The following is a 24,532-nucleotide window of genomic DNA, read 5'->3' on the forward strand; positions in this document are numbered from 1 at the left end:
TTATCTTCATCCTGACTCCGCAGGAAAGGAGGCTGAAATGACGGATGCGACCATGGAGGCGACACCCGGGGACGGTTTATTTACGCCAGAGGAGCCGCTTTAAGTTTGCTGGAGGGAAGCAGATGCGTGTGTCCCCCCGTCTTTACTTCCACGGACCCCCTCCTCCTCCTCCGCTGGCAGAAATTTATAAAGAACAAAAAATCCGACGAGGGAGGGGAGGGGGGTTGATATGCGCCGAGGCTGAAATCGAGAGGCGAACCCAGGGAAAGCGGAGTAATTTGTACACGGGACTTTCCCCCTCTTAGTACCCCAAACGGAGGGGGAAAAGTCGCAATATTGGCAACGAGAAGGAATGGGCTTCTAAAGGCGTGAAAACGTCTGCAATTGTGGATACTTTATATATTTTTATTTCGAAAAAATATGGCCGAGAACGTTCTGGACTCTGGCCCGCCTTCAGCCAAGAGGCCTAAACTCTCCTCTCCGGCACTTTCCGCCTCCGCCAGCGATGGAAATGGTAAGTTTTGATTTAACCTATCCACCGCTGCCGTGATATTGGTTTATGTAAATGTTTTTCTGCGGCGTTTAGGACTGAAAGAGGACGGCGAGGCGGCATTATTTGGCTGTTTTTGTCGCGGCTCGCTAACGTTAGCTTGCTATGAGAGTGTGTGTGTCGGACGTGAGGAAGGGCTCCCCTGTTAGCTCCCGTGCTAACAGCCATTTTAGCCGGAGGAAGCTGCGTTAGCCACGGGGCTAACTCCAAGCGCTATACGGCTCCACAGCTGACGATGTCGTGCCTAATGGCTACTTCGTCTTGGTTGATTAAAAGCTCTGTCCCAGGGGAACTTATGCCAAAGTTTTGGGAGCTTTATCATTGTGTCACATAGACACATGTCTGGATAGGCTGATATATTATACAAGGCATTATTAAAGGCTCTGCTCTCTGTCTCACCTATGATGAGATGTCGCTGAAAATGTTAGAATGTGAAAGCAGCGTGTTTAAAACGGGACTTCTCGGTGTATGAGATGTAAATTCGGGCTTCAGTTGTCGTTAAGCTAAAATTGTCATTTTTATCCTGCTTTTTTTATTGTTACTAATTGGTTGATGGTTTGTGGGAACAACTGGAATAATGGCCTAGGAGAATTCTCCATCGCCATGTCTCTAACATTGCTCCAATTCAAGGAGCTGTTAACAATAAACAGCTCGTGATTAATTTTTTTTTTGTTTTACTACTTTTCTGACAAGATCAGGCACGATTGTCACCAACTTGTCATCAGGTTATCCATCCAGAATGCTTCACACATGTCACGTAGCTCTCTATGGTATTTTGTGATGGAACTGCTGTCTTCAAGGAAATCTTAAGGTTCCAAGGATGCAATGTATTGTCCCTGCTGTATGTGACAGTGGCTTGCAGAAGTCAACCTACAATTGCACACTTTTTATGGGAAGACCAACAACAAAGTAGCGCATAGTGTTGAAATGGAATGTGCTACCTATGTTTTATTTCATGTGTTAAGCTGGAGCGTGGCCATTTTTACCCAAAAACCCTTGTATAAAATCCAGTACACCTGGTTTTCTTTACACAAAACAGGGTTAGCTAAATTCAGGACAATTGTGAGCGAAAACTAAGGATGCACTGATGTACTTTTCTTCTTTTTTTTTTTTAATACCTGTACCAATACCAATATCTGAGGTTTAGTATTGACTGATACCGATTTGATTCAGAAAAACTGTACTGAATTGATTTAAAATGTAAATGTTTATTCTTTCTTAAAACACATACTCAAATGTACTTAATTACACATTTCTTTGATAATTCTGCTTCATTACATCACATTCAAACACACCAGCATCTTCACAAGCTTGGTCAAACATCCAAAAACATCTTTAATTTGTTCACTCAGTGTAGTTAGGACACAGCCAGTGTTATGACAAAATGATTCAGATCATAATGCAACTTTGCTTTAAAATGTCCCAGTCAAAGTTCAGATCTAAAATCAGTTGAGAATATACTTGGAAAAAATGCTGTTCAGACACTGATCTGAGAACTGTTCTGGGGTGGATTTTATTATTATTATTTTTTTACCTGTCTATTATCACACTGACTGTAATCTCACAGACGAAGCTGTGACGAAATGATTTGGATTAAAATGTATTATTGTATTAGAATGGCCCAGTCAAAGCACCACTGAGAATTTGTGGCAAGACTTGGAAGGAATGCTTGAAGAGACGGCCTCAGTCCATTCTCACTCAGCTTGAGTCTATTTTGCAAAGAAGAATGGTAAAAATCTTTTTATTTTTTTGACCAAAGTAATTTTTTTGTTAAAATAATAATAATAATGATGATAATAAAAACGTGACAAATGGCTTATTATAAATCACTACAATCTTTCTTTCCAAAAGATGCTTAGTCAAAAACAAAAAAGTTTGTCAAAATGACTTTGGACATTGACAAAGGTGATGACATGTGGTTTTAGTTTACCTTGTCAACAAAAATATTAATTGAGTTTTGTGTAGAAGTTGGTGTTGCATGTCTTCTAGAAACTTGATGGGTGTTAAGAAACAGCAAAGAGCTGAATTTGCAAAGACTCCCATCAGTTTCCATATGTTTTCACTCCCTGTGAGAACTCATTTAAAATCTGTACTGTCGTGAAAATAAAATGCATTGTTTTGTTTTGAGAAAAAGTGGGTTTGTACATAGTGTCCATTGGGAATCTGACAGTAACGAAGGGTTTCTGACTGAAGCACAGAAACGGTGTCAGCAGTGTTTCTATGTTTTTCCAGTGTTGAAAGGGTAGAGAAATGTATATAACATCTGTAAATATTGATAACAGTAATATTTATATCAGTAGCTGTCAAAATGTTTGTTTCGGTGCTAGGCCTGCTGTACGATAAATTATCTAGTAACGCGCTAAACTATAATATTGTTTGAGATCGTTTTTAAGTAATATAATAATGTTAATGAGATAATAATGCAAAAACATTCTAAAATAACAAATGTTAAATTCTATTGTACATTTAACACTAGAAACTGGAAAACATTTTAATATCCCAAATAAATAAACAAATCAGAAACAACAAATAAAATTAATTATATTCAAAAGCACCAGACTGAAGACTTTTATCATAAAGTTATTGGTAAAAAGAGAGAAAAATTATAAATCACGCAAATGGAATTTATTAAGGTCGTTCATTTATTGTGTGGTTAATTCAATTTTTACTTATTGCTACAGGCCTAATCGGTGCAATAGTTGTCGTTGCCTTTGTATTTATTCCTGAATGAATATGATTTATTAAATTTGTCTTAATGGATTCCTGCACTTTTTTTTATATCTTAGCGTGACAGTGGTGATTTTTTTGCGTTTTAATGTCACCCAAAGTTACCCCCAGAAATCTTGCTAAGCCCGGTGGTTGAGTGGTAGGATAGTCATTCATCCAGCGGCCTGTCGTGTTTTTGAGTTCAAAACATTTTTAAAGTTGACAGGAAATTTGAAAATATCACTTGACAATATTTTCAAGTGATATTATAAAACCTTAAAAAATGCAAAACTTTTGAAACGACTTAAATAAATAAGTAAGACTGAGCCTGGTGGGGACACAAGTAAAGCCTGGTGGCCCGCCAGGCTTATAATATACCTGGAGAAATCCTGTTACATTTTCTAATCTTTGATTTAAAAAAAAAAAAGTTTATTTTTTTGTTCTTCCTATTTTCAGATTTTGGGACACTGCTGGACTTGGAGCACGACCTCCCAGATGAGCTGATCATCCCCAGTGAACCGGTTCTGGTCAACGATGGGGACCTGAACCAGCTGAACAGCAGCTTGGGAAGAGGACCCCCAGGTGGAACAGCGGGGGGAATGGGGCTGGGCTTCGGCCCCGGTCCCGGGGGGGAATCCGGTGGGGGTGGCGGGGGCCAAGACGCTGTGGCCAAGCACAAGCAACTGTCAGAGCTTTTGCGTACAACCACCTCCAGTCAACAAGGGCATCCGGGAGCCATTGGTGGCCCCGGAGGCCCTGCAGTGATGGGGCAGCACCTAGCCAATATAAAGGTATCCTCAGGTCAGGGGCCTCAGCAGATGATGGGGGGACAGCAGCAGCATCTCTCCCAGCAGCAGGCCAACATGATGCAGCAGCCGGGGATGATGGGTAACAGGGGCATGATGGGCGTGCAGCAGAAAGCCAATAACGGCCAGCAGCCGCAGCCGGGCATGATGGGAAGCCAGGTGAACGGCTCCCCCAGGATGGGCTTCGGGAACCAGGGGATGGCCGGTAGCGGCAACATGTTGGCCGACACTCTGCAGCAGCAGGGAGCCGTGGGGCCAGGAGCCATGAGGGGCCAACAGCACGGAGCCATGAACAAGGTAGGGGCCCTGAGCCTGTTCACATGGAGAGCTGATGAAGTTCAGTCACATCCAGCTGAAGATGCTCTTGTTACATGTGTAAACCAACACAATACTGTTTGGTCGAATGGAAAAATAATGTTATTTTTTTGGTTCTAATTAATTATTAACTAATATTGTTGGCAATTTTATAGTTGATCAGCCTGAAACATTAACTTATTTAAAGAGTTAGTTTATATATTGTATGTTTTATCATACCTCAACAAAAATCACATTTCTTATCAACATTCATGTTGGGGGGGAAACCTGGACTTTGGTTGGAGAGGCAGCTAATTAGTCTACAGATAGAGAATATGTCTTAATATTAGGAAAACATTAGTCTTACAATATTTAATATGCTATCCAATCAGGTGATGTTATGAGGAATCCGTTTGGATCATTTAAGTACTTGAACGCCACATGGGTCTGAACGTGAATCCTCGGATGTACATTCACTGTTAGAGACGGATCTAAAACATCAAGTAAAATGACTGCATAGTGAGCCATGCTACAGGAAAATATGTAAGAAGACCCACAGTAAAAGTTCATGAAATACAATATTTCATATTGTATTTCATATTATATTACCATTGTTATTATTGGTAATGCAACAGTCAGTATTTGTCTATTGATCAGCTCTAATTGGTGATCAGTGGGCTTAAGTAAATGCATCAAAACAATGAATTGCCATCATTTTAAAAACATATTAACCAAGTTTTTAACATTATTTTAAAAAAAAGTTTTTTGGGAATAATTATGCAAAACCTTACAGACGAGACTGTTTTATTAAAAGAAATGGTTCTAAATGAATAAAATAAGCATTAAAATACGGTTGCTGTTGGACTTGGCATGTTTGGTACTTTCTTTTTTTCATCGTAAAATAGTTTGGAAAAAAAACATCTGCACAAACACTGGTGGGCCATATCTTAACATCTACCACGAACAAAAAAAATATAATCAAAATTGGTGTCCTGTGTTAGTACTAATAAGTTATAAATCTTTTCAAACCTCAGTAGTTGATTACTGGTTGACATTACTTTTAGAGTGTTTTACTCAGTGTTGGTTGAGGGCAGTAATACGTGCTAGCAACTGGATTGGCTGCAGCTGTGTTAATAGAGACGTGACTTCAAGTCACACATTGGATGACTTATTGATTTATCAGAATCAATTAGATTCATTAACAATTATCTGATTAAATAAACTTCATCATATAGTTCCTGTTCATATGGTTGCTATGCATAATTTGAGTGAATTTAATTGTCTGATGTTACTCATATTTGCTACTGCTAAACAAAATAACCCATTTTCAATTAATTACAAAAAACTCAATAATTATTTCTTTGATTAAATTACATAATTGGTCAAATAACTTGTTAAAAAAGACTTGGTCCCACCTCTGTTTCTGTAACTTTTGTTTCTAAGCGTCTAGTTCAGACTCAGAAAAGACTGTATTTGCAATACATCCACCAAACTATTATTATTACAACTTCAAATTCATACTTCCCATGCCTGACACAAATTGTATTTAGCATCTTAAGCGTGTTTGGAGATTTATCCCAAGGAATCATTTTTCTTTATCCCTCACTGGGCTCTTTACAGCTGGAAGACATTTAAGTCTAAATCTTCACTGCGTTCATATGCAGTTATTAGATTGTATACAGTTTACATGGTTGAGTAGAGATAACCAGGTTTACTTATTTATAAAGCAGTAATTACACACAACGTGCTTTACTAGACTTTAAAGGAAAGATTAGAAAGAAAGTAAAGCATGAAACGGAAGTTGTTTGGATTATTTGGATATTATAACAAGATTCTTCTGTAGCTAAAGCTATAAATTTTAGTTATGATGACAATCCTAAAAACTCCACATCTTACAAAGTACTTTTGGTCCATAATATCAGATATGTTGGTAGACTTGAAATAAGACTTACAAGTAACTTTTCAGCATGGCATAAGTTCTTTTGAAGTCAATAATTATTTATATTGATGAAAAGCTGTAGTTCACAGACAGATGCATTCTGTTGCAGCCGGGCATGATGGGAAACCCAGGCGGCTCATTTGGAGGTCCATATCAAGGAGGTCAAGGTCTGGGAGCTGCAGGGCTGGGCCCTCAGCTCCAGAACAAAGGGCCCATGGCCAACAACCTGGCCCAGTTCAATGTGGAGAAGAAGAGCCAGCCAATGCAAGGAATGGGTGCCATGGTGAGGCATGCACTCAGATTTAATTATGACGAGCTGAACACAATCATTGTTTTTACCGCTTCTTCAGAATACTTGTCATGACAAACAACTGACCCCCCAATGCTGCTCTCAATTTTTGGGCAGTCGCAGACAGGTATGGGCGGTCCAACAGGCTCACCGGTGGGAGGAGCACCAGGGATGGTCCCCAGCGCGCAGGCCGGCCTAGCAGGATACAACGCGCAAGCCTCAGCGGCGTCCGCTGCGGCCGGAGCGCCACCCACAGCGGACCCGGAGAAGCGCAAGCTGATCCAGCAGCAGCTGGTCCTCCTGCTTCACGCGCACAAGTGCCAGCGGCGGGAGCAGGCCAACGGAGAGGTCCGGCCGTGCAACCTGCCCCACTGTCGCACCATGAAGAACGTCCTGAACCACATGACCCACTGCCAGGCCGGCAAGTCCTGTCAAGGTGAGAGTCACGGCGCTGTAAACTTGTTACCTTATGTCAGACAGATTTAATATGATGACTGCGTTTCTCTGGAAGTATGTTTGACTCTGCTGAAGTTCAGCCCTCATAGATGCAATATATGACTTTGTAAAAAAATACATTTAAAATCAGTTTTTTACATATTTGCTTAAAGTGACTTTATATCCTGACAGTGTGGTATGAGACCCCCTGAACTACTATTGCTGTCAGAGCCAGGAGGAGGGGCTTAGAGCTGCCAATTAATCTTGTATAAGCACTACTAAATGTGTTAATGGCATAGACTTGCTGTTCCAGGAAATTTTAATGAACCTTAGCATTCATGGCAGACTTTGCTATTGAAATTCAGCTTTAGCGTAGCAGAGAGAAAGGTGGGATGGTGTGAGTATCATGTACATGAGCATGATTGACAGCGCTAAGACGATGGGTGCTAATAAATTGGTTCTGATTGTCGGCTGATATTTACATGAGTTTCTAATCTTATCTACATCTGCCAAGGTCTGAGAATCAGCCACTGCTCCCTTTTGTCTTCTGTGGGAGAGGACTGACAGACAGAGATGTCACATCTTCACATTCATGGTTTACCAAAATCAGGGTCTTGTTGTCAACTTAGAGAATTTTAGACAAAATATCAGTATTGGTCAAAATCAGACAGGGCAGCTCAGGTTTTTTTAAAGATCGATGATTAGTCAGAAAACTGAAATCGGCACATCGATTATTTTACCGTCCTTCATGTGCTCACATTTCATGTTCACATTTTGTGCTCTGTGTCACCCCTGTCCCCTCTTTCCCTTTGCAGTGGCTCACTGTGCCTCCTCCAGACAGATCATCTCCCATTGGAAGAACTGCACGCGGCACGACTGTCCTGTTTGTCTGCCACTGAAGAACGCCGGGGACAAGAGGAACCCGCAGTGTGAGTGTCTGTATCCGACCAAACCGACACATCTACACTATTTCTTATTTTGTTCCCAAATACTGTACATCTGCTTTTTTTCTATAATTTTACTAGCTTTGATTACTCCAGAAGCTTGTAGACATTTTAATTTTAAGATTGTCCAGCTTTGCTTGGTAATGGATTACAACCAACAACCTCATTTTCACCTCACTTGTAAACGTTGCTCTTTTAGAAGCTTTTGCATAGAAGTTTTAAAAGTATATTTTTTTAAAATCACTGTTGTTGATGCTTTCGAGCAGAGGAGGTAAATAATCACTGATCCAATATTATTCTTGCTGTCCTCACAGCTCTGCTGAGTGCAGCAAGTTCAGGCCTGGGAAGCTCGCTGGGTTCGGTCCCTGGTGGTCAGCCCAGTACTCCCAACATCAACCCACCCAGCCAGATTGACCCCAGTTCAATAGAGAGAGCATACGCCGCCCTGGGTCTCACCTACCAGGGAAACCAGATCCAGGGTCAGACTGGTCCACCTCATGCCAGCCAAGGTCAGGCTGGCATGAGGCCTCTGAACCCAATGAGTAAGTTAAACAAAACAAGCTAAGCTAACAGAAAACATCCATGTAATTCCAGAATAATCTGTTCTCCACCTGGTTTCAGGGCTAGGCAATTATCGCATCGTTCATAATTTATCATGGTAAATTTATCAGAAGAATTTATACGTATGATTATGATACATTCCAATTAATGATGTTTAACTGTCACTTTTGTCAGTTTTGCTATTTTCTCCACTGAAACGAAAACGTCAATAAAAATCAGTAAATTTGAAAATAATGTGTGATACAAATGACACTTCTTTATATCTCTAAAAACATGGCGCACCGTCACACTCAAACTACTTCCTGTCATCAACCAGATGTTGCACCAACATCTAGTTGTTGATCATGTGACTCGTCAAGAAAGTGTTTCCGTCAGTGTTTTAATACAGCCACAAACACCACCTCACGCTAACGCTAACATGTTTTATGAAAAACAAAATATTTTCAAAATTTCTATTAATCAGTTATTTTCCAAATGTCAAATTGTGCAGTTATATGTAATGAAAATACACTTAATGTCATACAGTTACCTAAAAATGAGGAAATAAATTCTTCATGTAGTTACTTTTATCGTTATCGCAATAGTACGGCAAAATATTGTGATAAAACTTTTAAGTCCATGTTGCCCAGCCCGACCTGGGAAATGCCTTATTGCCAAAACCCCCCAGAAAATTTAGGTGAAACTGAATTATTTAGAGTAAAACTGCAGACAAAAGTTTCCCAATAAGAGAGCGTTCTGTTTGGAAAGAAGAAACGTCATCAGAGTTGTATAAACCAGTCTATTATTTGTGTAGGTGTGAATCCGATTGGGGTCAATGGCGGCGTGGGCGGCCCTGTTCAGAGTCAACAAGCCAGTTTACTACAGGACACCATGATGCATCTTAATGTGAATAACCAAAGGTAAGAAATGGCACCATGATGTGTGATGAGCAGTTTGACTTAAAATATCAAGAAATCAGTTTAATAATGCTGCACTTTTTTTTTTTTTTTTTATATTTCCAGTTTGATGAATGATGCTGTAGGAGTCGGATCCATGCCCACAGCAGCCCCTCCCTCCGCCACAGGGATAAAGAAAGGCTGGCATGAAGACATCACACAGGACCTCCGGAACCACTTGGTGCACAAGCTGTAAGCGTCACCAGCAAAACACAACACACTTCAACTTGTGTCACCACTTCGAAAACCCTTTGAGATTTTCAATGTTTTGTCATATTAAAAGCACAAACATCAACTTATTTTATTAGGATTTCATGTAAATGCTCCAAATTAAAGTGGAACTTCACTGTGGAGTGCATTGGAAATTACATCAGATTTTTCTGAGCTGTTGATAAGAAAAGTCTGATAAGCGTGGCGTTTATTTGCATTCAATTCCCTGAGTCATCACTTTGTGAAAGCGCCTCTCAGTGTCTCTTGCAGCTCCACACGCTACAGTTTTATTTCATTTATTTGTTTGTTGCTCTTTTTAGTGTCTGAGTAGCTTTCTTTTAAAAGCCTTTCCACAGTGTCTTATCTGGATACAGGTTTGGACTTTGACTTTGACTAGGATATTTAATCACATGATTGTGCTGTAATCTAAACCATTACATTGTAGCTTAAATTACTTTTCCTAGTATTTAGCTCCATCCATTTCAGTACTGTAGCCAACTTGCTTGTTTCTACCACAGGGAAAGAAACAGCATCTTCATGATGCTGCCACCCCCTTCCATTTTGAGATGATTGATTGAACCATTCTAGCTTCAATTTAATCTTTATTTCTAATTTGTCTGTATTCCTTGGTCAGTTTAAGTTACTCACAGGTGGATTTTATTCACTAATTGGATAACTTCTGAAATCGGTTGATTGCACTACATTTTATTCAGGGATACTAGAATTTAGGGGTTGATGCCACACTTTAAATTCAGAATTTCAATTGTGAAATTTTGAAACCCATGCATCAATTTCCTTCCACATGACAACTTTCCACAGCTTTCCGGTAGTCAGTGACAGACTCTGCTGTTCCCTCCTCCACTAGTCTCTTCCCATCTGCTTGTTTGCTCACAGTGTCCAGGCTATCTTTCCGACTCCGGATCCTGCCGCGCTGAAAGACCGTCGGATGGAGAACCTGGTGGCCTACGCCCGGAAGGTAGAGGGAGACATGTACGAGTCGGCCAACAGCAGAGTAAGCTGCTCTCTTCTCATCCTCACTAATTACACAAAAATGGAATATGCAGACTTCAGTCTTCTTCATTGGTGGTTCTCCTGTTCTCATTTTTTCTTCATTTTTTTCCCCAGGCTGAGTACTATCACCTGCTGGCAGAGAAGATCTATAAGATCCAGAAAGAGCTGGAGGAGAAAAGACGGACTCGGCTGCAGAAACAGGGCACAGCCGGGCCCGGCATGGGTCAGTCACCAACTGGGCTGGCTCAGAGTAAGTGGACATCTAGATTCTCATATCAGTGCCTAATTTTTTATTTCTGTTTTTAATCTGATGCGTTGCATAGAAATCTTGTATTTGGAGTGTAAATAACTTCTGCAACCTGCATCTCAGTAAATCACTTTCTCCCATTGTGCACTTATGGGTGTTTTTATCTCATTCTGCAGACGGCCCTCTTTCTGATCCATCCATGGTGCGGCCGCCTGTACCCAATCAGATCAACAGGATGCAAAACCCAGGTAGAGAACTTCCTCGAAGGATTGTTTTATCTGCTCAGATATGATTTATTTGCACAAAAAATAAAAATTTTTCACTATCAATTTTTGTCAGGTATGAACCAGTTCAATCAGATGGGAATGCCAGCTTTGGGTCAGAGGTCAACACCGCCTCTTCCTATCGGAGCATCCGGCAACCAGGTCAGCGCTTTGCTCTGTTTTGTTTTATGCTACAGCTAATAGAGCCATTTATTGTTTCTTGGACAAATATGCTCCCATAGAGATGACTTTTTAATCAAAGATCATTTAAAAAGTTTATTTTTTTTACACATTTATTCATTTAGCTTGGAATGGTTGGGCCCAGAGTGGGACAGCCCAATGTCAACACAATGCCGACCCAGTATCTGTCCCATGGACAGTTTCCTGGGTCAGGGCCTGGAGTTGGAGCACCTCAGCCTGGACTGACCCAGCCTGGAGCCCAGGGCGGGATGGCACAAGTAGGAAGACTCACATTCCTTCAATTCTTCCCTGTCAGCCATCTTTATTTACTCTGAACTCATGTTTGGTCTTGACATTATTGATAGGTTTTGTGACATTCTCTGAAATCTGAATGGTAGTGAGTGAAATCAGTTTCACATGTGTTACTCCTGTCTTGTGGCTCAGCACCAAACACTGTACTAGCAAACCTGCAATAGCTAAGTTTTTTTAATGTATATATATATATATATGTACACTGCTCAAAAAAATAAAGGGAACACTCAAATAACACATCCTAGATCTATGAAAATAATTTCCACCTGTTGTCTATTCCATTTCCACAACAGCAGGTGATATTGATTGTCAGTCAGTGTTGCTTTCTAAGTGGACAGTTTGATTTCACAGAAGTTTGATTTACTTGGAGTTATATTGTGTTGTTTGAGTGTTCCCTTTATTTTTTTGAGCAGTATATATATGTCATGTTTGTGGTCTCTTACGTTTTTAAACTCAGACGCTTGAACCAGGCACAAGCTTTTCTTTAACTGAGTATAATCTGAGAATATGACAAACATTTTCAATATCAAAAAAAAAGAAAAGAAATTACCACCTCCCAAAAACTTGGCAAAAAAATTACTTATACCACATGTAGTTCATATTTTTTGCAAGACTTTTCTGTCAGGCAAAATTTTGAGTTGTATTCAATCATCGTCATCCTGTTCTGTAACTTGAGCTGACTGACGCTACTGCTAGTTAGCTTGTTTGCGTCCACTGTGGGTGCATATTATCGGCGAGTTTGTCTTTGCCATTGGTAAATTTCTGTTGCCAGTCGATATGATGCTTCATTGACTCTATAGTATAAAATATGTTATTTTATTTTGTACATCACAACTCTTAGATTTCATTCAGTATAATGTCAAAAAAATCTTAAAAAGTTTTACATATGAGTTGGTGAACCCTGTCCTCTTCCTTCTCCCTGCAGGCCCAGATGGGAACTCCTCCCTCTCTCTCCGTGGCCAGTCCTCTGGCACAGCCCGGTTCAGTGGGTGGTCCCAGTGGGGTCCCCACTGTGGGGCCCATGGGTCCCCAGAGCGTAGGAGGCGGCGGTCCCAACGCATCTCTTGGCACCCCCGCTCCATCCATAACCTCATCTAACTCCAACCAGCAAGCCAACTCCATCCCCCACCTGGGACCCATGCGTGGCAGCTCCCCCTCCCCGGCACACAGTCGCTCCCCAACGCCCCACCAGACCCCCCCCAGACTAGCGGGCTCACAGACGCCGCAGCCACACACCCCCAACGCTCCTCAGCTGGCGGGGCCCTCACTGGCCCATCAGCAGAATCAGCTCAGCCAGGGGCCTGGCTCCAACAAGCCCCTACAGCAGCAACACATGGGGCCCTCGGGTTCAACCACTCCGTCTCACCCCGGTCTAGCCCCCAGCTCCACGCCACATGCCGCTCAGCTGCCCCGCACTCCGGTTAGTTAGAGCTGCAGCTCCTCCTGTTCTAAAGAAAATAAGTTGATCTCATTAGTTTCAGTTTTATTTGCAAGACGTTTCTCTTTACATTTCAAGTGTCTTGTAAAGTAGGCCTGGATAATTAATTGATTTCATCGATTCATTGAGGTTTTGGCTTTTGTAGATCAAATTTTTGGAAAATCAGGATTTTTTTCACAAATATGGAAAGAAATCTAGTTTCTGTAGTACAGACCGAGTCTGTCACAACAAGCAATAAATCAATTTATCGCACGATAAATTAGCTCCATATTTTCCATTCTGATGAATATTTTTTAACAGGCAATTTTGTTTACAGAAATACAAAAATTTTTTTATGGTTTTGGTCCTGTGTGGTTTTTATTTCCACTTTATTGTTTTTTTGTTGTATTTTCTTTCGGATATTTAAAATATCTTCCAGTCCAGTATTAAGTGGTCTGTACAAAATTACAACAAAAGTTAGTTGATCTCTGAGAGGAAGCTGTTTTTCTTATTAAAACACCTTTTTTTCCTTATAATTTTAAAATATTCTGGTAAAAGCCCGTCTTTATTCTGCCAATATTTTGACTATAATCCCATAAAGTTGTTGTACAACCCACAGAAGAAAAAAATAGGCCACTTTTTGTAGTTATTTTCTGTTCATTTAATCCAATTAACTGGAGTTTTCCTGTAATGGCCCCTGCAGCTGTCCCAGAAGGGCTCCTTCCCAGCAGACAGCCAGGCCATGACGCCGGCCTCCGTCAGCAGTCTGGACGCCACGTCCCAGCAGCCGCCGCTGGACGCCTCCGCCACCAAGATGGAGCCCAAGGCGGAGGTGAAGCACGAGGATGAGGAGGAGGAGAGTGACACGGGCAGTTGCTCCAAAGGGGGGAAGTTGAGCAACCACAAAGCGGAGGAAAAACCCATCAAACTAGAACCTAAGAAAGAGGAGTGTTCCGGAGACGGTGGGAAAGGAGTTCCCATGGATACGTCCACGTCGTCAGCGCCCATGAAGACCGAAGAGAAGAAGCCAGAGGTGAAGAAGGAGGTGAAGGAAGAGGAGAGTTCAGAGGCAGCTGCTCCACAGGCTCTTGTGAAGAAGAAGAGTAAGACGTTGTTTTACAGAGCTGAAAATACTACGGCGCAGACCAGTTGAGTTAAATTTGAGTTTTTCCCTTCTCCATAATTTCATAGTCTTCAAGCCGGAGGAGCTTCGTCAGGCCCTCATGCCAACGCTGGAGTCTCTCTACCGACAAGACCCAGAATCCCTCCCATTCAGGATGCCTGTGGACCCAAAGCTGCTCTGCATACCCGTACGTATTCTGAGTCAAAACGATGTCCAATGTCCTCAACCCGTTCTCTCTCTTAACGACCATGACTACCAGTTCCATGTTCCTACTATAGCTGCGTTTCCTCTAGAAGTGGGCGGATCCATCCAAAATATCAATATCATCAATACCAAGTCGATATTAGCATTAGCGTGCTAAGATTCATACGTTAGTTTAAAATGCCATCTTGAGATTTTATTTGGGCTTTGTATTCGCAAATCTACCTCTGAAATAATTTTGTTTTTGTTTTTCTCTCAAATGATAATTTTTCCGCTTTGTTTAGAAAAAATGCACAAAAATCATGTTAAAATGTGATTAAATTATTTTGTAGGTACATATTTTCACTTTGTCCAAAGTCTGTCCCAGAATGTATTATTTGAACAAAAATAATTCAAAGAAAAAAGGAACAACAAAAACTCCAGTAGTTTGATTATATATCAAGATCAAATTTGAATAAAAAATATTGGTATCATCAATACAGGCCCTGTATTTACTTGATATTGGATGAATATCTAAATATGCAGAATTGCACATCTTTTTCCCCCCATTAACCACACAGCTGCACTAATTGGAATCACAAGAATTTATTTGTTTAATAGAAACACAGCAGTTTCGAAAAGAGTCAAAACAATTTTTTCAGTTAGCATGAGTTTTTCTTATTCTTTTCTGTTTTTGCCTTTTGTATCAAAGCTACAATAAAAAGACTTTTCTAGCAACACAAGTCAAAAACTCGATTTCACTGCAGGTGAAGAAGACAAAACAAGTAGCTGGAGGATCATTTTTCTTAATGACTGAGACATGAACAAATTTTATTTATTGATTTTAACTGTGTTTATTTAATGGAAGCACGACGGTTGCGAAATTGTGTAGTCTTTTTTTTAATTAGTGGAATATCGACAGAGTTTTGCAAACGTTTGTAATGAAAACAAAGCTTCTTTCTGTCTGGACTGTGTCAGCATGTGTCTAATGACATTTCCTCTGAAACATTTGGACAGGACTACTTTGACATAGTGAAGAACCCGATGGACCTGTCGACTATCAAGAGAAAGTTGGATACAGGTGAGTGTATACCTCATCGGAGTATTTCTACACCTTAAACAAACTCCACTACATTTATTTTCCAAATTCCACTTTTTCCACTTGAATTTTTCAGAATTTCATTTTTTTTCCAATTTAACCATATTTACTAACTAACCCAATGACTTGATTAAAGTGTGAGTAAAAAAGAAAATGGAACATATCGATGGGTAGAGGTCAACATTTCCTGCTATTCTGTCACAAATGAAACAACCTGCTGTGGTTTTACAAGCTGTTAAAGAGTTTCCCCTTAATTTTTTTTTCTATTTTGATCATTATGAGCAATATTAAGAATTCTGTTCTTAAAGTGAAAGAGAATATCCCTTATTAAAACACTTTAGTTGATCAGAAAAAAAAGCCCCAAAACCAAAACAGTAAATAGTAAAAGCTCATGCACACTTACCTAAAGAACAGGACCTTTTGTTCAGTTTTATTTCTTCCATCTCCAGTGAAGTGATGACTGCCATCATTTTGGCGCTTAGCTTCCATGTTTGCCACCACTGAACATGAATATTGTGGATTCCAATTTGTTTATTAAATTCTGTCTGCGTTTTCCACACCGCAAAAATGATACGTATCTCTATATTGGATTTGAAACCGGTGCAAATTGCCTCGGAGAACTGTGACGTAAGATGAAAAATCTGATTCTGCTTTCAAAATATTTGACAACTTTCACCCCCTCTGCTCTAGCACCCCAAAATAAAGTTTTGTGTTGTCAGATGTTGGTCAGTAAATGGAGCTCCTGACTGGTGGCTGGTCAGTGGATGGTGACCAGAACATACAGTTAATGCCCATAGGAATGGTTTGGAACAAAGCATTGTCAAGTGTTAGAATGGCCTAATTAAAGTCCAGAGCTAAATCAGGTGGACTGAAAACTAATTCATGCCACGTTTATTCATTGATATTTTAGAGAAAAAAAATAATAAAACCGCTGTTTGTTTTTTTTATGAGATATTTTGTTGGTCTGTCACATAAAATGCACTAAAGTTTGAGGCTGTAATGTGACAGAATGTGGAAAAAAATTCATGACTACTGCACAGCTCGGTATGTCCTATGAAGTGACTGCAAAATGTCAAAGTCACTTAACTAATAAGTGGTCCCCTCCCTTTATATTGTAATGTGAAGTTCTTCTACTTACCACAGAATCATTTAAAACTCTGGGTCCATCAGTGATCACACACTAACTGACCAGCTGGGGTTTCACTCCGTCTTCGTGGCGTTTGTGTCGCTGCAGGTCAGTACCAGGACCCGTGGCAGTACGTGGACGACATCTGGCTGATGTTCAACAACGCCTGGCTGTACAATCGTAAAACGTCCCGCGTCTACAAGTACTGCTCCAAGCTGGCCGAGGTGTTCGAGCAGGAGATCGACCCCGTCATGCAGGGCCTGGGCTACTGCTGCGGCAGGAAGGTGTGTAGGCGCACAGTTCTTCTTTCAGCATCGCAAAGTATTTATCTTTTACCAAACACGCTTTTGGCTTTCTCTTTGATCCCATAATTAATAAAGCCAGACCTGTCAACTCACTCCTACTTAGAAAAAGGTTTTAGAGAACGAAAATCCTTCTTTTTTGATTATACCTGGATTGATATTGCAAATTTTAAAAAAAGGACCTAAATTCTGCTTTTATTGCTGAGGATAAGCTGAATTTATTCTTTTATGATTTGACCAAGTCAAACAACAAAAAAACAGACTTCTTCACTTGTTTCTTTAAAATTGTTGTATGCTCAGTTTGTTTGTTTTGTGGTTTTATCTCTTAAAAAACAAAGGTGTTTTTTTTGGCTCAGAAATTTCTGACTTGATGACTTTGTCCCATGTGACAAAAGATTTAGATGTTTTGGTCACACAAAAGTGAAAGGAGACAAAGTTTGGACAAACAAATGATAAAAAGACAGAAAATAAGCCAAATAAAATGAAATGCCCAGTCAAACCTCGGTGACACCAACCAGTTCTTGTATATACAAAACGTTGTTTAATTTAACTATTCATCCATTTCCTTATATACTTTGAGTTTACTAACTGCTGTAGAAGCTTTTGTTTTCTGGCAAGTTGTTTCCTCCGCTACTGAAACCTGATCCGGCTCTCAAATGCAAAAATGAAGTCTGCTTCGCCTGTGACGTTGGTTCATAACTAATTTTAGTCAGGGCCACACTACTGCAATATCATGTTTCACTTTTTATTGGGGGGGTCTATTTTTGTTTTTACAGACAAATACCTAAACCTACTGTGTATATGAGGAAAGCCTGAATGACTGATCTACGTTTAACAACTTAGTATGACGTTTTAGCTCTAATGGCAGATGGTGAAGTTTGAATTAGTCTTCTTCCTTATTACTTATTATTGAGTGCACTCACTAAATGCTTTTAAAATGACAGCATTTTTAGTTGAAGGTGTCTTCTTGATCCCTGACAATGTTATTCTTCAAACTTCAAGTTCTAGAGAGCCATCAGATTGACATGTCCCCTGTCCTCTTGTGTCCATCAGCTGGAGTTTTCTCCGCAAACACTGTGCTGCTACGGGAAGCAGCTGTGCACCATTCCCAGAGATGCCGTTTACTTCAGCTACCAAAACAGGTATGTAGAGGAGATGATTACTGAATAACACAGGGGTCAGTTAGGTATTTTGACTGGTAAAATTACTACAAGTAATCAACTATCTGTATTTACATAAGTCTTATATGTACATGTTGGTCTGATTTATGGTTTCCCTAAACATTTCACTTCATGTTCTCCATTTCTATTAACCTCCCTGTGATTCCTGACGCACTGGCATTTTACCAGTCAGTCCTACGATCACATTCTTTGATTTTTTGGAAACTCAAAGAGTAATCGTAAATTAATAATTATATATGTCATTATAGCAATTTTTTATGGACAATAAATTGTCCTAGGAGTTGTGGGATAAACAATGATATTGTTGTTTTGGGGCCATTTTCAAGTGATGTGATGTTAATGGCACAATAATGCAAGAATACACTGTCAAAGATCAATAAACTTTAAATTTTAATGAACATTTAACACTGGAACCGTAGGGCATTTTAAATATACAAAATAAATAAACAAAACAACACAGAGAATAAATAAAATTAATTATCAATTGCTTCATTTTTAACTTTCACCTCTGACCTTTGCTAACCAAAGTAAACCAGTTCACTGTAAAAGGACCGACTTTAAAATGAGCTGCTTAATTGAAGAGCTGAGTCTTCTCCTGTGCTTCCCCTGTTGTTCTGTGTAATCTACATGACCACCCCCCTCCACCATCACTCACACACACACACACACACACACACACACACACACACACACACACACACACACACACACATACACCCTCCCCCCGTACAGCGGCTGTTAACTCTGCTCCTGCTTCGTTAGCTGCGATGCTACCTGTTGCTCATCCTCTCATGTCCAAATTGCTAATCTGTGCTTTGCCTCGCCTCTCTACTGTCCTTGGTGTTCGTCTCGTCCTGTTCCGTCTCGTTCTCCTGTCCTCTCTCCCATTCACTGTGACATCAACGCTGGCTTGTCCTCCCCCAATCCCTCCCCTCACCCGTCTCTCCTCCCCGTTGAAATCTTGCCTGGCTATGTTGACGACGACTCCCCCGCCGTCCTGCTGTCCTCCTCCCTGCCTTGTTTGGTGGCCGCCCCCCCGCCCCTTCCATGCGCTGTCTGTGGTTGACTGTGCTGTGGGGGAATGGTGTAGTTCACCAAAATTTGGGCTTGTTGCTGACAGGTACCACTACTGCGAGAAGTGCTTCAACGAGATCCAGGGAGAGACCGTTTCCCTGGGCGACGACCCCACCCAGCCGCAAACGTGAGTATTTCTGTTTCTCTTGCTGACATTCTGCAGCATCGCTGCTGCGTCTTAATCAGTTCCGACTCTATAGCTGAGGTTTCAACCTGTCGCACTGCTCTCGTTTCAGGTCCATAAACAAGGATCAGTTTGAAAAAAAGAAAAACGACACACTGGACCCTGAGCTGTAAGTCTAGAGCCATTAGACGCCATGGCGCTATGGCGACCTGAACCTAACATGTCTCTCTGTCCAGGCTAGTTGAATGTATGGATTGCGGACGCAGGATGCATCAGATCTGCGTTTTGCACAATGAAACAATCTGGCCAGCAGGGTAAGCAACATAGTTTTCATATGGAATAGCTAATTAGTTTACAAACTGCTTCTTTTATTCATCTTTACCTGACCTGTTTTTCTGGGGGGATTTTTTCCCTTTTTGCTTGCTCTGTGCTTCATAGTTTTGTTTGCGACGGCTGTTTAAAGAAGACAAACAAGACGAGGAAAGAGAACAAGTATTCTGCCAAAAGTGAGTAGTGCATGATGTTGTGATACATTCATGGTGAACCAACTCTACAAATTGATGGTGAGGCAGAAGTGAACTCAGTTCAGTTCATTTACACCACGAATTCACAAAAAATGACATCCTGTGGGACTTTACAAAAATTAATTTCAGTTCCATCATACATGTATTCCAATTAGTCGTAGTTATCAAACAGTGCATTAAGCTGATTTAATTATGAATTAATTAGACTTTATAATTAAATACAGAGTTCCTTTACATTTTGCAGAAGTCTGGAATTTAAGTATTGTCAAATTCTGAATAGCTGAAAAATATAAATAATATTTCTATTATGTACATAACGTAAATATTATATTGTAATATAATATTTATTATATTGTAATATAATATTTATATAATATAAATATACTGTAATATAATATACTATTTATATATTAACAATTAGATATTGATATGATCTAATTGATCATTCCTCCATCATTTAGTCCATCTATCTGTCCATCATCCATTCCTTCATTCTTGCAACATTTTGTCTTGTTGCTCATCAATTCATTCTTCCTTTTGCAAGTTGGTCCTTCTGTCTGTCCATCAGCTATGAAGTCATCTTTTTCAATCATCTTTCAATCTGTTTTCATTCACCATGGCTTCATTCATCCCTCTTTTTGTCCGTGTGCTCTTCCATTTTCCGCTCCAGATTTCCAAATTCCATGTTTAAACCTGGATCATTCTAAAAATATCTCCATAAATTTTAGCAAGCTTTTTTATTCATTTAAATTATGACTAAAAGGGACCAAGGCAATAAATCTTGAGTGGGAAAACTTGAAGTTTTGACATAAAAAATGTGTTGGGACCTTGAGTGTTGCCTATAGGCAGTAACAATAACAGTAATAGATTGACTCCAGATTGCAGTTTTTTTTCCTGTATTCTGATCTTCCAGCCAACTGGTGATGCATATTGGATAACAATCTACATACACGTGATGAATGAGACGAGAATTGTCCTTTAGTGTCATTGTAGTTAGAAGTGATGGCGCTTCTCTTTACCGTTCTCTGCTGTTCGTCCTACAGGGTTGCCCCAGACGAAGCTCGGAACCTTCCTGGAGTCGAGAGTGAACGACTTCCTGAAGCGCCAGGCCCATCCTGAATCCGGCGAGGTCTTCATCCGGGTCGTCCACGTCTCTGACAAAGTGGTAGAAGTCAAACCAGGAATGAAGTCCAGGTAAAAAAAAAAGACAACAACAAAAAGACTTGTGAATATGGTTTGTCATCTAAAAGTAGGTCGTTTTACAACGATTGCTAAAACGAAGGAGTTAACCTTCAGATTCCTTGAGTGTTTCTGAGCTAAAAGATGTCGCCTTAAATGCAAAAAGTGGATGTTTCTCAATTTTTCTTAACCTTTTGGTGCTTTTCTACCTCAGAATGTGTTGGTTTATGTGTCACAGTCATGATTTCCCGATGTTTCTGCTCTCAGGTTTGTGGACAGTGGAGAGATGTCCGAGTCGTTCCCTTACAGGACCAAAGCTCTTTTTGCCTTTGAGGACATCGACGGTGTGGATGTCTGCTTCTTTGGTATGCATGTTCAGGAGTACGGCTCCGACTGCCCTCAGCCCAACCAGAGGTACAGAAACCCACCTCTCCACACCTTGTCCACCTTCTCTTGTGATTTTAACTCGACTTAAAATCAGGTGAATTCGTTTGAATCAAGTCTTCCTCATGGTTTCCTTCCAGGCGAGTCTACATCTCCTACCTGGACAGTGTTCACTTCTTTCGTCCTCGCTGCCTAAGAACAGCAGTTTACCATGAAATTCTCATCAGCTACTTGGAGTACGTCAAGAAGTTAGGGTGAGTGCTGCAAAGTAGAACTTATTTATGAGTTTATGAGTTCTTGGATGTCCTTTTCTTTCAACACAAACTTTAAACAAGTTTAAAGAATGCAATGTAAGTTGATCTTTTTTTTCCAGTCTGGAAGATAAAAAACTCTAAATTTCAGTTTCATTGATTGTTTAGGTCAATGAAGCTGACCTAAAAAATCACCTTAGATAAACACCAAGTCATTAAAAAATAAACAGCCTTGACTTTTTAAACTCTTTTTGCCTCTAAACCCCAAAAGACCAGTTGCACCTAATCTTATTATCCAGTTCAGATTTTCTAAATCAGTGTCAATAGATTTTGATTCAATCAGAATCTTTTTCATCTTTTTTTCCCCCTCCAATATCTAAAATATTCTCAAATCTAAAGCTTTAAGTGTGTCACGGCGTGGAATCTTGAAGTGAGTGAGGAGCCGCTGGTTTTGACCTGTGTTGGGTTTCTGTTTTGCCCAGTTACACCACTGGTCACATCTGGGCTTGCCCGCCAAGCGAGGGCGACGACTACATCTTCCACTGCCATCCTCTGGATCAGAAGATCCCAAAGCCCAAGCGACTGCAGGAGTGGTACAAGAAGATGCTCGACAAAGCCGTAGCAGAGCGCATAGTGCACGACTACAAGGTACACACCACTGAAACCTGTTTTAGTTTCTATGTTTCCTTCTACCGGAAAATGTTTAGGATGTCAGATTAAAATCAGTTTTGCAGAACTGTAACTTTGCTTTGTTTCTTGCGTCAAAGGATATTTTCAAGCAGGCGACGGAGGATCGTTTAACCAGTGCAAAGGAACTGCCTTATTTTGAGGGCGACTTTTGGCCCAACGTGTTGGAGGAGAGTATCAAGGAGCTGGAGCAGGAGGAGGAGGAGAGGAAGAAAGAGGAGAGCAGTACTTCCAATGAGAGCATTGATGTAAGGCTGAGTCACTTCTCTCTGCTCTTTGATTCAGATTGTGTTTCTGGGAAGAGGAGTCATGAACCGGTTCCAAAACGCATCTATGAAACAATCACAGGTTTTCTCCTTTGTGCAGGATGCAAAAAGCGACAGCAAAAACGCAAAGAAGAAGAACAACAAAAAGACGAGCAAGAACAAAAGCAGCTTGAGTCGCTCGAATAAGAAGAAACCAGGGATGCCTAACGTTTCCAATGATCTGTCGCAGAAACTTTACGCCACGATGGAGAAACACAAAGAGGTATGATGGCACACGCAGCGCGGCCCATCTTAACCTGTTGAATATTAGACCAATCTGGCGTTTGTGGTCCAATTCTGACATCTATGTCAGCCAGTGGCATACAAGAAGAAAACCTAAAGCAAATTAGTCATCACTTGTTTATATAAGGGACAGAGATGATATCAGGCCTCTGTGTCAAGTAAATGTAAATTAAATGTGCATCTTTTTTTTTTCCCGTTTGCTTGGGTAGCATAATAGAAAAAAAAAAGTCTTCATGTGTGTTCTGTACAGGAAACTGATCCCTAACCCTAACTCTGATCTCTAAAACAAACATTTTTAATCCATCATGTTCCATAACAAATATGGGCCAAAAGATACGTTTGTTATTCATTTTTATTTAACCAGCTGAGTTATTAAGAATAGATTCTCATTTAGAAACAACGACCTGGCAACACAAACAGAATAAAACCAAAATGTGTATAGGCTACATAGAATAAAAAATAGTATTTTAGCTGAACCGTGTGCAGGTTTCAAACAGCATATTCATTAAAATATCTTTAAAGTTTTCTGGTTATTCAAAGGTAAAACAAAATACAACATTTGAATCACTCTGGATTGGGCTGGTGTTTGTCCAATCACGAACACCAGCCCATATCTCTCGGCACCTTTACTGAATAATCTTAACATGGCAGTATACACCCATAAAAAATGTGTTTCAAAATTAGCATCACGTTGTGACAGTAAAAGTATATAAATAAGCTGTGAAAAACTTGAGCTCTGCACACTTGTGGTGTAAACTGCAGAAATACGTCAGAAAAACAACCAATCAAAGCCCGGGGGAGGGTCTTACGGCACTGTCATTCATGCTTGTGCTAATGCTAACCCCCTCACCCTGGCTCTCTGCTACGCTACACCTGGTTCACCACAATATAGCCTGCCAGGAATGCCAAGACTGGTTAGCATAGCCTTTGCATAAATGGTTTTCCTGGAATGGTAAGTTTTTTTTCTCTGCTGTTAGCACATTGATCAGCATTGATTGACAATGCTGATCAATGTCAATCAAATTGACAACCAATCTGGCTATGATTAATTGGTGGAGCTCAATCTTTTCAGATTACCTGTCTCATATTATAATGTTACAACATGGTGACAAATCAGAAAAAAAATATTACTGCAGCTTTAAGTGAACTCCTTTGTTTAGTGTTTTTTTAAAGACTGCTAATCACCCATTCCTCATTTCTTCCTGCTGCCAGGTGTTCTTTGTGATCCGGCTGATCGCTGGTCCCATGGCGAACGCCTTGCCTCCCATCGTGGACCCGGACCCCCTGATGGCATGCGACCTGATGGACGGTCGAGATGCGTTTCTGACACTGGCCCGGGACAAACACCTTGAATTCAGCTCATTGAGGAGGGCCAAGTGGAGCTCCATGTGCATGCTGGTGGAGTTGCACAACCAAAGCCAGGACCGCTTTGTTTACACATGCAATGAGTGCAAGCACCACGTGGAGACACGCTTCCACTGCACCGTCTGTGAGGTGAGTGTCAGGATGGAGGGTCGGACCTGTTGAAGTTGGAAGGTATACTGGACAAGTGTGGACATAGATTTCTGTTTCTAGACTTTATTTAAACTAGACCCTATAAAAGGGTCTAGTTTAAATGTCATCTATTCTTTACTTTTTATATCCGAGTCTG

The 24,532-nt window shown here is 40.5% G+C and overlaps 2 protein-coding genes across 5 annotated transcripts in view; one reads left to right on the forward strand and one right to left on the reverse strand.

Moving 5' to 3' along the window:
• Positions 1–24,532, forward strand: part of ep300a (E1A binding protein p300 a) — a 27,823-nt gene continuing 3,291 nt past the window's right edge. Inside the window, exons 1-30 of one of the 4 annotated variants that reach the window (XM_055057461.1) lie at positions 1–514; positions 3,713–4,359; positions 6,405–6,578; positions 6,702–7,020; positions 7,835–7,954; positions 8,278–8,505; positions 9,318–9,423; positions 9,526–9,651; positions 10,564–10,681; positions 10,795–10,930; positions 11,104–11,175; positions 11,267–11,352; positions 11,496–11,648; positions 12,608–13,102; positions 13,803–14,202; positions 14,291–14,409; positions 15,420–15,483; positions 16,736–16,911; positions 17,983–18,071; positions 19,201–19,311; positions 19,421–19,477; positions 19,545–19,622; positions 19,747–19,814; positions 20,876–21,026; positions 21,279–21,425; positions 21,536–21,649; positions 22,129–22,294; positions 22,414–22,581; positions 22,700–22,861; positions 24,094–24,375. In XM_055057461.1, the coding sequence (XP_054913436.1) occupies positions 421–514; positions 3,713–4,359; positions 6,405–6,578; positions 6,702–7,020; positions 7,835–7,954; positions 8,278–8,505; positions 9,318–9,423; positions 9,526–9,651; positions 10,564–10,681; positions 10,795–10,930; positions 11,104–11,175; positions 11,267–11,352; positions 11,496–11,648; positions 12,608–13,102; positions 13,803–14,202; positions 14,291–14,409; positions 15,420–15,483; positions 16,736–16,911; positions 17,983–18,071; positions 19,201–19,311; positions 19,421–19,477; positions 19,545–19,622; positions 19,747–19,814; positions 20,876–21,026; positions 21,279–21,425; positions 21,536–21,649; positions 22,129–22,294; positions 22,414–22,581; positions 22,700–22,861; positions 24,094–24,375 (5,226 nt within the window). In that variant the 5' untranslated portion in view covers positions 1–420. The remainder of the gene's footprint in view (positions 515–3,712; positions 4,360–6,404; positions 6,579–6,701; positions 7,021–7,834; positions 7,955–8,277; positions 8,506–9,317; positions 9,424–9,525; positions 9,652–10,563; positions 10,682–10,794; positions 10,931–11,103; positions 11,176–11,266; positions 11,353–11,495; positions 11,649–12,607; positions 13,103–13,802; positions 14,203–14,290; positions 14,410–15,419; positions 15,484–16,735; positions 16,912–17,982; positions 18,072–19,200; positions 19,312–19,420; positions 19,478–19,544; positions 19,623–19,746; positions 19,815–20,875; positions 21,027–21,278; positions 21,426–21,535; positions 21,650–22,128; positions 22,295–22,413; positions 22,582–22,699; positions 22,862–24,093; positions 24,376–24,532) is intronic. The other 3 variants (XM_055057463.1, XM_055057462.1, XM_055057464.1) reach the window with 3 other exon arrangements.
• Positions 20,899–24,532, reverse strand: part of cbx7b (chromobox homolog 7b) — an 18,392-nt gene continuing 14,758 nt past the window's right edge. The window contains exon 7 of the mRNA XM_055057466.1: positions 20,899–20,986. Within this exon, the coding sequence (XP_054913441.1) occupies positions 20,966–20,986 (21 nt within the window). The 3' untranslated portion in view covers positions 20,899–20,965. The remainder of the gene's footprint in view (positions 20,987–24,532) is intronic.

Source organism: Poeciliopsis prolifica, unplaced genomic scaffold, assembly GCF_027474105.1.
Source record: "Poeciliopsis prolifica strain line A6 unplaced genomic scaffold, Auburn_PproV2 SCAFFOLD048, whole genome shotgun sequence".
NCBI lineage: Eukaryota > Metazoa > Chordata > Actinopteri > Cyprinodontiformes > Poeciliidae > Poeciliopsis > Poeciliopsis prolifica.